Source organism: Caloenas nicobarica, chromosome 9 (assembly GCF_036013445.1).
Source record: "Caloenas nicobarica isolate bCalNic1 chromosome 9, bCalNic1.hap1, whole genome shotgun sequence".
NCBI lineage: Eukaryota > Metazoa > Chordata > Aves > Columbiformes > Columbidae > Caloenas > Caloenas nicobarica.
Genome location: NC_088253.1, coordinates 18,717,876 through 18,730,466, shown reverse-complemented (window position 1 = coordinate 18,730,466; position 12,591 = coordinate 18,717,876). Strand labels below are relative to the sequence as shown.

The 12,591-nt window shown below is 41.4% G+C and overlaps 1 protein-coding gene across 3 annotated transcripts in view; it reads right to left on the bottom strand.

Annotated features, from left to right (window-relative positions):
• The window catches only part of PHAF1 (phagosome assembly factor 1), a 32,007-nt gene extending 19,416 nt beyond the window's left edge, over window positions 1-12,591 (bottom strand). For all 3 annotated transcript variants that reach the window (XR_010606673.1, XM_065640823.1, XM_065640824.1), the window contains exons 1-5: window positions 12,467-12,591; window positions 12,130-12,255; window positions 7,185-7,267; window positions 3,468-3,551; window positions 53-96 (exon numbers count right to left, since the gene is read on the bottom strand). Coding sequence is in view for 2 of the 3 variants with exons in the window: in XM_065640823.1 (XP_065496895.1) it covers window positions 53-96; window positions 3,468-3,551; window positions 7,185-7,267; window positions 12,130-12,193 (275 nt within the window). In the remaining variant the exon portion in view is untranslated. The remainder of the gene's footprint in view (window positions 1-52; window positions 97-3,467; window positions 3,552-7,184; window positions 7,268-12,129; window positions 12,256-12,466) is intronic.

Here is a 12,591-nt window from a genome sequence, read left to right as displayed (position 1 = left end):
AAATCAGTCACTGTAATCAAGAAGAACTCACGGGAGGTCTTAAATCACTTACCAATATTTTAATTTCACCTTAGTCAAGTCATAAACTTCAATCACCTGAAACACAGGAAACAGAAACATTACCATCCTTCACACATTTGCAAATCATTACAGAGGCAAATTCTTGTCAAAAGGCAGGAGCAGCTAGTGCTGCTCACTTCCCCCCTTAACAGAACTCTGCTAGGATAAATCACGTTGACAGAGACAAAATTCCAAAAACTCAGCAACCGCGCATCTGAAACAAGCACTGAAGAACAACCACAGCACCTCCAGATCCCGTGGAAATCCACACTGACCTGCAGAAAACAATCTTTTCACTAATACATCAGCTTCTTGATTTCTGCAAAGATTACTCTTCCGCAAATTCAAAGGAAACTTACAGCAAAGGTTAGATAATTAGGGAATGCTCTAATTAATGTCAAGCAATGGGCGATTCCCTGGGTTGCTCTGATTGCCCTGAAGAAGGTCTATGCAGAGCGGTAAGTCCTGCACTGACTGCACGGTTCTAACTTTCCGACTCCTCTAACGTAAAAGATGAACACAGCCAGACAAAGCAGTAGTGATCCATTTCCACATGACGTAAAAATACATCTAGCAATCTCTCCAAGCACTACAGAAGATAATCAGAGCAAGCCATAATATCTAGCTCTGATATTTATTAAATATTTTAGACCTTACTGAATATTCCAAGGAGCTCCCGTCTCTGAAGATAATATCAGGTATGGATCCTTTGTTCTGAATACATTATTACAAATGTACATTTAAGATGGATTCAATGCGATTTTTATGTGACTCTTACTGGATCCTGAGGCTAGACTGGGCTTGAAGCAGATTATTTTTGGTGAGTAACCAGGGTCAAACACAAGCTTCTTCAACCCTACATATGTGTTCTTGTGGCAGCAGGAAAACATAGAGGACAAAACTGCTGCAAAGAAAAGGTAAAGCGCTTTTTATTGCTTTGTATAACCCTCCAACAAAACACTGGCAGATTTAGAAAGGACTCACTCTTCAGCTAGAGAATAAAGCAGAATTCCCCAAGGATCTTGCTACCAAATGTGGTTTTAAAGCCTAAAAATATCACCAGCTAAGAAGGAAGTCTTGGTTTTGGGAGATGCCTGGCAAATAACCCTAAATAAAACAACTTGCAATGCCTAAACCGCTATATTAAAAAAAAAAAAAAAAAAAGAGAAAAAGAAAAACATTTACTGTTATGCTGTTGACTCATAAAAAGTTGGAAGGGTCCTCCGAAGCACTTTCTTTCCTCGGGAAGCCCACACATATAAGCAACAAGCACAGCACAAAGCAAGTAACAAATGAACATTCTGGCATATCATAAAGAAGAGCTAACAGATTTTTCTTCTTAGTAAATATACTTTGAATTATACTTTTTGGAAAAACCTGGTTAGCCAGTATTTTAATTCAAATGCAGTTTGACATGTCCAGGTTTCCTCTACTGCACAACTTGCTAAAAACAAAGGCTACTTTTATGAAAAGCTAGCAGTGATTTTATATTTTTTTCAGTGACCTTGCACATCATCTTTTCCCCCCCAGAAAATGTTTCTGAAAAATAGAGAAAACCAACATCTGCCATATCTAGTTCTGCAGCAACTACAGGAAAGCACCAGGCACTATCCTGAAGTTCTAGAGGTGGAAGACAAAAGGACATATTGTGGAGAAAGGTGAGAAGAAAAGCTCTTGCATAGTTCTTAGAACGAGTATTGAAATGACAAAGTCAGACATTCAAAACTGGAGATGAAGAGAGGTAGCACTCACTAGTTACAGTGCTTCAGAACCACTACATGATTGTGACATGCCAAACAACATCAGTAGGCAAGCCACGCACTTGAAGTGATTTTCAAGGTAATATCTTAAAATTTCTAAATTCACATAGGCAATTTGAAAAATTAATTCTAAATCTTGACACAAATAAAATTCCCATTATGACAGAATGACTTGATGAACAGAAACTACCACAAACTGAAATCTGGCAAAAAAGTGCTCAGTTGTCCCCCATCTGAGTTTAATTTGAACTGAAAATCGTTCTACAATTTTTTGTGGTTTTATAGTTAATATAAAAGAGACTTTTAAAAATACAAACTATCATGGTGTTACAGGCTACTGCTATAGAAATAAGTACTTCCAACAACTGATAATTTAGGTTCCTATTGAACAATTTTATATATACATTAAAAGTAGCTGAAGAACTCAAGTTTCAGCTGATAACACTCCTACACTCTTCCAGTAATTTTGGGGATAAAGCACTAGGTTGACGCTTTGAAGCGACATTTTGCTGCTGGTTTTATTGGAGACGAGAGTGAGGGGAACAAGTTTGGAAGTACGGATGTGAGCAGCATATTCCAGACTTGCCTAAAGGGTAAGCATTCCATATTTAGCATCAATCACACCTAACCCCACACTGCTGCTCACAAAGGTTAAATAGCAGGGCAGACAGAGCAGTTCACTCTCTCCCAATTAGCCCAACCGACATCTGGGCACTTTGGTCACAGAGCAATTTAAGCATAATTTAAGCACCCTAGCTGAGAACCACACAGTCAGTTGTTCTGCACAGTTGGTCCTGCCAAAAGGGCCACCCTGAATAACTAAGAAGTCACATCAAGATATTTTAAATGTTTCCGTTAAGAAAGCTTTTCAAAATTTTATACTGGTCTAGTCGTATTTCCACAGTCCCACAACTGCTCATTTTGTGTGGGTGAAACACACCACCTTCGTAACAGGTTTTTTTGCAAACATAAATGCCATGGGGGGTTAGTGACCAGCCCACCCTTTATTTTGCATCTTAACTACACAATACATTCTAGAGACAGACAGAGCAACACTCAGGCACCTAAAAGTACAGCAGCAGAATTGCTGGGCTGAGGGCTTCGATCGCAAGAATAAAAACTCATCCAGAATGAACTGAAGTTGGTGCAGGAGGCAGCTGCTCACAACATGCCTGAACGGGGCTTTCTGGGAGAAATCCCGTGCTCACAGCCACGCAATTGAAAACTAAGAATAGGTAGAAGGTTTTTTTTTAAAAAATAAAATGGCAGCACAGATCAATGAACAACCTGGGCAGAAAACAACACTGTTTGGTTTGCATTAACCAATGCTCTGATTTCAAATCCTAGGCTTGGCTTTAGTAACAGTCTTTCACAGCTTCTGCTGCAACTACAGACCAGATGGGCAACTGAGACCATGCTGGACCATTGTACTCCCTTACAGTCCCCAGCACGATGCTAAAGTGTCTTAATCCTATAAACAAATATTTAACCCCCAAACTGAAGAAGTGCAGTTCATTATTGCCAGAAAGCACTACATATAGCAATTTAAATGTCTAAAAGAACCGCATACTTATGCTCTGTTAAGTGTCAATATATCCTAGGGTTTTGGTTTGCACTGTTTTGTTTGCAGGAAGGGTGTTTTCTTACCTTAAGTCTCTGATTGAAAGCATCAAACAGCAGTTTGATTCCATCCTGAGTCAGGTTAAGGATGAGGTCATGGCTAAGAGGTGACTGTAAAACAACAAAAATCTGTTAGGCTTTGAATTTCAACATTTCTTTGTTAAGATACATATAATTGTATAAGTATAAATTGGTTCCTTTGGAAAAAACAAATCTGCCTCAGAAAACAACCCCTTGCTCAATGAATAAGCATAACGAAAATACACTCCGCCAAACCTCTCAACCCCTTCATTTTCCCTATGAAAAGAAATAGAAGTGAGAGTGTAAGATCTGCACCCTGCAAGAATTCCCAAAAGGGTACTTGTCCATTACTTTAAGTGGGGAGAAAATAAAAGAATGCCTTGAAAATTAACATTCCAAGTTTAGGATTGCAGACATCATGCAGGGACAGTCTGTGGCATTCTTGGAACACGAAGATAACAGCCCATCTCACCAAGTCTTGCATCAGACCCAAGCATACACTTGACAAAGAGATGAGAGGGCCTTCCATTTCAAAAACCACAGTGTCACAGTCTCTTTCAGGCCTCAAAAGGAAGGCTTCAGACTTACATTGTGAATTTAGGTTTCCTTAGTTACTGTGAATCATAACAACTGAAGAGGTTTAATTTGCAGTCTGCTGGAGTCAACAGGAGACATTCCACTGGCTTCACTGGTGCCTGTACAGGCTCTACGCCACCTCAGCTGCGACGCAGTGGAAGCTGCTCACTCACTCCTGTACCGGTACAACTGTGCACACACTGGCACTTGGCCCTAATTCAGCTATTTGATTGTGTACCATCTAAAGCACATTTGCTTCCAAAAGCTCTCCCCTCCACAATTGTCTCAGAGGAGCAAAAAGGCTGAAGGACAGGCAGGCAGCAATATTCATGCCCTAGAATTGCACCGAGCAGTTATCCAGCAAAAGACAGAATGGAGTTGGGACATCTGGAGCATATACAGGCATCTAATGCAGGCAGCTGTACCATATGGCCCTTTTTATGAATTAAGCATAAGCCATGTTAAAAACTGTTGCTCTCCTGGGCAAAGGTCTGGCTTTTGACTGTCAGAAATCTAATTTTCATCCTAAAATTTCTCATCTCTTTATTCTCACTGTCTTCTAGCCTGGACACTTTTTGTGCATTCTCATGCGCATCTCCCACCCCTTCCCAAACTGTATATTGAAGTAATCAGACCCTAGACTTCACATTGCTTGGACAAAACAAGCCACAGTGCTTTCAGTCCCCCTGTGATGCAGGTTTCCCACGCCCCTTGATCACTCCAAGAGCTTTTCCTGAAGCAGGTTCAGTTCAAGCTCATCTTTCTTCAACACCAGTGATCTGACGTGTAAGCTGCCTTCTAAATGAAAACTTCACAGCACTTTGCACAACAGCATCGATACTTTACTGCTGCCAAACTTTTATGATACTGTGTAGAATTGAAGTAGCACTGCAATATGAGCCCGAGATAAAAAGGTCTAATGTTGATCCTGATGGTCTTTTTAAAAATCCCTTATAAATCTAATTTAGAAAAGCTACAGAGCAAAAAACATGTGCCTTGTTACATTTAAATATACCAGAGCTCTTCTGATATGGGATATGCTCAGCATCTCACTGGTTTCCAAGCAAGATTTTCGTAAGGTTATCCCAAAATTCATGAGAACATTACAAGTACTTTTGAATGGGTAAAAAAACAAAACCTGAGGAAAAGCTTGACAATTATTACAGCCAATAGCTTCTGTTATATGCTGACATATTTTCTAATAGAAGAAAAGTTTCAAGGGCACAAATTTAGTTCACAGGACTTTTAAGACACAAACCAGAACCTCAGGTATGAAAGGTGATGCTGGGAAACAATAGGAGAGTCCTTCCTAAAGCAAGCAACTCAAATGTGCAGTTAACACTACTAATCTACATAAAGCTGCAGAAAGAACTGTTATCACTGAACCACTGAACAACCCCATCAACAGGAACCTAGAGGAAGAAGTTTACGAAAACATACAAAGGCAATTAACTAGCCACTTAAACTGATCAACAAGGAGTTAAAATTCTTTAGTCACAGAAAAGAGTTCATCAAGCTTTTTTATGCACAGTTTGGGCATCCCATTTATGTCAAGTTAAAAAGAAAACCGTGGGTGGATCTAATTGCATTTAATTGTCATATAAATTTTTTGAAAGGGAATACTTGCAGCTGGAGTTCCATGATCAGAAATTCAGTACTTCAGATGCAACAAGTAACATCTGATCACTAGGCTCAAAGTCATTATTTTAGAAAGCAAAGAGGAAACATGTGAAGGCTGTTCGGGTATAGCTTAGCTATACAGAAATTGTGCATAACGAAGTTTATTTAAACTATTAAACTATGCCACAAAGCTGAGAACTATTATTTTATTGGACTATGTTAAAAAGGTCTTAATATTTATTACAGTTTGAGGAGAAAAACACTAAGAACAACCCCTGCAGAAACAATAAAAATTCAGCGTACACAGTCAAGCAATATGTAGCTTTCCAATAGGTGTAAAGAGCTAAACAGTGGTATACCTTACTTTTTAGCACTGGACTGCTAATCCTCCTGTGATTTTACAAAACTGAGAAGAACAGGAATCTGTCATCAGTTATCTAAACAAACCTAGAAATAATTCTGGAACGCACTATGGTGAGAAAAACTAGAAAACCTCTGAGGCATACAAAAACCAAGGGATGCATTCACTGCCAGATGGATGCTCCCATGCATTAAGTACAAGGAGCTAGATTTTCAATTTGCAAAGTAAATATTCAGCCAGCGTAAAACCCATCAATCTTCACATTGTGAAACAAAAAAGGATAACTCATTTAATTACACAAAACATGTATCTGGCAGTAAACGCCAGAGTCAAACTTGTTCCTTAGCCATTCAGTATTCACTGTGAATGAACAAGACCTCAGTTTGTATTTTGATACAAATTGAAATTCTAGCAAATTTTGCCTTTTTCCTGATGCAGATCTGTAATCTACAACATAAGAATATCATCTCCTGATTAACGTGCACTTCACATGACACACATTTGGAGTCACAATCCTCCTTCTGTCCCATCACCTCTCTCCTTCCAGCTCCTCAGAAGGCGGGTATATAACATCTTTTATTTGGTCTCGCAGAAAGGTTTCACTTCTAGTCTCCTTTTTTGGAAGTCAAAGGTATTGGGAACTAATCAATATTTAGTTATAATAAATGATTAAAACATCTACAGCTGGTTTAATTTACTGGATCCATTTTCTGCAGACAAAACTGCAGATCCAGAGAGGAAGTGTGGAAGCCTTTTCAGTGCGGTCATCACCACAGAACCAAACATGAAAGTGGAAAGTAATGAGTGATTCGGTACTTCAAAAATACTGCAACACTTGACAACGACAATGTAAAAGGACTAGAATTACCAGATAATTACAGAACATTTGCCTTCTTAGAAGAAAACGAATACTACCCCACCACTGCATATACAAAATTATACCTGTTAAATCACTGCACTGCATTGAGGATTATTACATTTGATGTGAAACTTGTAAAAAGCTACAGCTCTGATGTGGTGGCAATAATTTGGTGTGATTTGACTTCAAGTAGCTTCACACAATTCATACAACACCTATGTTAGCATGACACAGTGTCAAGTATATCCTCTTATGCACTAATTGCGGGACACAGTGAAGGTAAGGACCCGGCCGCTGCGCAACTCACCTGCTCACTGTAGAGAACCTGGACGTTTTTGATAATGCGACAGTGTTTCTGAAGAATTGCTACAGCCTGAGCCAACGGCATTCCTGTAAAAAAAAAAAAAAAACAACAATTGTGTTTCTTCAGTTTGGAGACCAGCTAAGAGTGTTTTTTAATAGGAAGGTTGCAGATGAGGTCACAGAACCGTCATCAGCAAACAGTAAGTTACGATAGAATCAACAAGACAACTTGACTCATAGTATCAGCACAGACCTGTTTTTTTGAAATGGAAAAATCATAGCTTATCTACCAGTCTGCTAGGCGCATATGGAAGAAAAGTATTTCTAGCCACAAAATTAAACAGCGAAGTTCAGGCAGAAAAAAACCACAGATCTTTCTACAATCCATGTGCAAAATTTTCTGCTTCTTGGGGCCAACAATGCCATAATTGATAAAATAGTCCCTGCCGACCTCCACGGGAGCATTCCCACACACATTCAGCAGGCTCCCAGACTGCATTTTATGGCCTACCCTTTATCAAGCTCGATAAACTACTGAGTAGTCATACAAGATAGACACAAATATTAAAATGGAGCAATGATTCTCCTTAGTGGCAAAAGGCCACATTAGCTGCTGCTGCTACAGCTACATTTGTGTCAAGGAAGGAACTTTATCTTCTCAGTTTACAGACAAGATAAACATGCTCAACAATTTGGTTCAATTGAAGTAATACAATTCATAGTCATTCACCCTCTAACACAATTTCAAGGGCTTTTTTTTGTTGATTTTTTTTTCTTCAGTGTATATCTTATCTTTACAGCTATAAATTTTTTGAAAGTGGAATGAAACAGCTGATTCTGCAGAAAGAATAGCACCGCAGCATCTCATCCTTTATCACACTTAAAGCCTTTGTTGCCTTTCCAAATGAAATGTGATCATGTTCCTGGATTCAAAGCATGCATTTATAAAGGGAGGTTATTAGCTCATAATTGTGAGGTTTTATTTCCCTATTAATTGCCGTAAGTCAATTTAGATTAGTTATCTGACATTTTATTTACATTCCTTGCCCCATTCTTCTCTATTTCTTGTTTTTCAACATTAAGGAACTTGCCTTGATTAGAGAAAATAAAACTGTAGGTCCCGTGGTAAATTTATGTAACAGTTCTGGCATTCAAATTGTTAGTTTCTACCTACACCTCTCAAACTCATGTTCCAAAGCACCTTTTAGACATTACCTACTGTACCAAAGTGACAAAACTTCCTCCCTTTCTCCATTTATATCTCGCACATGCCTAGATCACTGTAGGTATTGCTTTAATGTAATGCAAGCGTAACACTAAAAAAACCCTATTATTATTTCCACTGTTGCACTAAACCACATGCCTGTCGCACCCATACGCTGCAGTTCTTCTGCAATTATGAAATCGAGTTTTGGCAAAACAGGCTTATAGATGAGAACCACCGTGATTCAATTTGTAAATAAAACATACAACTGTTTCTGTGAAATTGTTTTTCACGTTAGTCTGTAATCCTGGAAACAATTTTTTTTGCAGCTAGAAATTATACACCAGAAGATTACATAAAAAAGAATAGTTATTTTAATAATGGTAATAAAATCAAAATGCACAGACTCACACAATAAAACAGCCCTGTTTCCTATTATCTAGGAAATAGCAGTTGCCTTGTAGTCTAAGCAGCTGAGTTTTTAAAAGGACCGTTGTTATGTATTAAATAATATTTACAAAATGGAACAGAAACATAAATAACAGCAAGAAGCTAAGAACAAAGATGCTGCTGAGAAAATGCCACATTTCTTAACCTATTAAAAGTTATGATTCCAAAAAAAAAAGTAAAGATGATTTTGAAGTATAAAACCCATTTTCAAAGTCAGTATTTCTAGGAGACTCGCAGAGGTAGGACCAGGAGCTCTTTTCAAGAACCAAGTGGCAAAGGCTCAAGCACAACCAGCCAACAAACTGACAGGATCTGTACGCCCATGGCAAGTGGCACAAGTAGGTAAAGTTTCAGTAAAAAAGCAGGTTAAAAAAAGTGCGCACAAACACGAAGTTCAATTTGTAGTCCGATGTAAACTGATGCAATCTGGGGCTGGTAAGTGTGCAAACAGACGGCTCATGTGACTCTCTTACTCAGAGCTTTCTCAAGCTGCAAGCAAATGGACATGGACTGATTTTGTTCAGCTTTCAGCAACTGAGAATCAAGCAAATTTTGCCAGGCAGCTGCGTAGCAAAGATACAATGAGCAACTTCAGTTCTCCAAGAACAGTTCGCAGAACCTAAAACATGCATGGAGGAGCCAGTATCTCCCTTTGCCTCCATAAGCAGGGAACCAAAGAAGGAGTAAGGAAACTGGGTTATTTTTCTCCACCCTTCTCAGGCACACACACACAACACCCCCTTTTCCTCAACACTCGTCAGCCTTTGCAGTCAAGGAGGAAAACAAAGAACTCTTTTACCCCTGCTCACTAGTGAGGGGGAACGGGGAAGCAAACATGGTTTCCAGCACATCAGACAGTTAACCAAACGGAGCTACAGCAAATAACGTCCACGAAGATCAGACCTGGGACTCTTCTGTCACAGACTTTTCCCTTTTCTAAACACTGGAGTGACACAAGCAACACAAGACATTCCTCACATGCACTGGTCACAAACAACGTGGCTTGAAGCGTCTACGCTACTACGTGTCTTGAAGGGGAGGGGAGTAGAGGAGTGAATAAAGGTTAAAAGAGAAGAATACAAGGAAATCCAAGAGAAGATGAACCGTAACACATTAAATAAGGAAAAGTGAAACTTAGTAGGAAATGAAAGTATAAAAAGCAATAGAAATGCAAGTATGCCTTAGAAATTATATGTCTCAAATGCTAGTAATACAGCTATAGGCACTACAGAATAAGTATTTAATTGTTCTCCTTTAAAACAGCAGGAACGTAGCCCGAGAGGTGCAGTGACACAGGTATCTAATTGGACACACAACTCAGCCTTGGTGAAATTTTTTATGCTCTGGTCACATAGTGAGTCAACACTGGAGCCAGAAACAGAATCCAAAAACTCATGTAAAAAAATTTCCTGGCATTTCCCCTCAGTCATCTCCATTGTGGGCACAATTCTAGAAGCCAGAGTCAGCAGCAGGTCAGGAATATTGCCATGGGTTGTACTGAGAGCAGATCCAAACAAACCAGGAGCAGAAACCCGCTGGCAATGAGAAGCCCGCTCACACCGGCACTTCCAGCCTCACCACCACTAACACAGCTGAACTAGCTTTATCAGCAGGGACAATTTTCATACAAAATCGTATGCACAGGACAAAGCTAAGTATCTCACTACCTCGTCAGCCTCCTGCTCTATACCAGCAGGTCATGCTAATTATATATTAGACGCATCACGTGGTGGCTCTGTTTACTCCAAGAATTACAGCCGAGTTTCCTCCCTCTCGCATCTATGTGTGTGTGTGTGTCTGTACACATAGACAGAGACACAGGATATAATTTTATCCGTGCAATTGCATTAACGGGCTTCTTTGGGGGTTCTTGGGAAAAGGAAAATCATTTTCTATCCTCTCCTTTTTCATTTTTATAAGGAGAATGAGGGGAAGCTGGTACTACATATTTATGAAGCTTGTTGTGGTATATCATCTGAGATTTAATTTCTTTTCAGGTAACACAGGCACTACAGGATCACGGAAGGTCACACAGAGCTGAGAGAACACAGTAACACGTTAGTGGTATAAGGAGATCACCGAGATTTCAAAGGGTAGGACCTGAGGTTCTATAATTAGTCTCCAAAAGCCAATCTAACGCTCCCTGTAACCATTGAGTTGTACTAGACTCCGAAGTCCCAGCAGTGTAACCAGCCCTTTGTGTCTGATGGGTTTCATATAAACAACTCCAGGTCACAGCACCACTCCTCCGGTGCCACCGAAGTTCACGGCAGCTTTGTAAGAGTGCATTTAAGGAACGGTCTGTGTCCCCGCTGTCACAGGTGACAACAGTAGCAGGGTATTTCAAGTTCTCGCAGATACTGACAGCTGCCACACACAGAGCCCTGTTTATGTTGGCCAAACTACTGCTACCATTAACTGTGCTTTAGGCAGAGCAACAACAAACACAGAAGACTCTGAGAGAAAGAGTCCAACACTGGTACCTCAAATGATCACTCAGAAAATGAGACAGCTACAGTATTTTCTGAGAGTTTTAAGGACTATCAGTATCTGCTTGAGAACACAAGTCATCTGAAGAATCTGTACTATCTGAGTTTCAACTGTACATTTAAGTGCCCTGGGCTGAGCACCAGCCAAATTTCCATCTGCTGGGGGAAGTTCTTTCTCATTGCAGTAAACAGAGCAATGGCTGGTAAGAAAAGACCTCTCGGACAGATGAAAAAATAAGAATCACTTAGGGGAGAACTTGTTATCTAACACTGAGAAAACCGCTCAAAAATCTACTTTCTCCACTATAACATCACAACCCAGGAATGACACAAAGAAATTGTGAAACTCAACTCATTTATGCTGGGTTTGTACAGAAAAGCACAGTATTTATGCTCAGTATTAGGACACAGTTGAAGATGCTGGTATCACCTGACATATACTCAGATGATTATCAGCACATCCACAGCTCCTCTTTTAGGAGTTACTTTAAAAAATTACTAGTCTAAGATGGCAAGACAAGGTAAACAAGGAGAAGAAAGCACACAAGCAGATAAACACAGCACAACTCCGCGTGCAAAAGCTAAAGAAGAGACTATATGCTAGAAGGGAACATCCAAAACTCGTTCATTAGTATTTTTAGCGAGAGAGGAGGGTGAGCTTTGGCTCTGTCTCCCTTTCACTCTTGCAACTCCCCTAAAAGCGCTGGGGGAACCTCAGGAGAGCCGGACCGTGAGTGGCCCCGAATGCCGCCGGTTCACGGACCCGGGGCAGCCAGGCGAGCTCCGGGGACAGGGGACACACTTACCCAAGGTGAACTCCCATTGCTCGTTCCCCAGAGAGCGCTCGGGCACCACCTCCAGATCCAGCATTGGCTCAGGTAGCGCGGGGGCCGCGGGCTGGCACGGCGGGTCACCCGGGGGCGGCCGGACCTCTGCGGGGAGCGGGAGGGAACGGGAGGGGAGCGGGAGGGAACCTCGCACCCGCCCCACCGCCACCTCTGAGGGGACTCCCCGCCCGCCGCGGGGCAGCGCCCAGTCACAGCGGAGCCCCCCGAGCCGGGCCGGGCCCGGCCCCCCTCGCCACCCCCCACCGCCTCACGGCCCCGCCGCCCGCGCCCTCCCCCTCCCCGCCCGGCCACCGACCGCGGGCAGCCGCTGCCCCGCCCGCCCGTTGCCCCGGGGGAAGCGGGGCCGCCCCCGGCTCGCCGCCGGGCCCGGCCGTGCCCAGAGCGGCCCCCGCCCGCCCGTGAGGGGAGTGGGGGGGCACA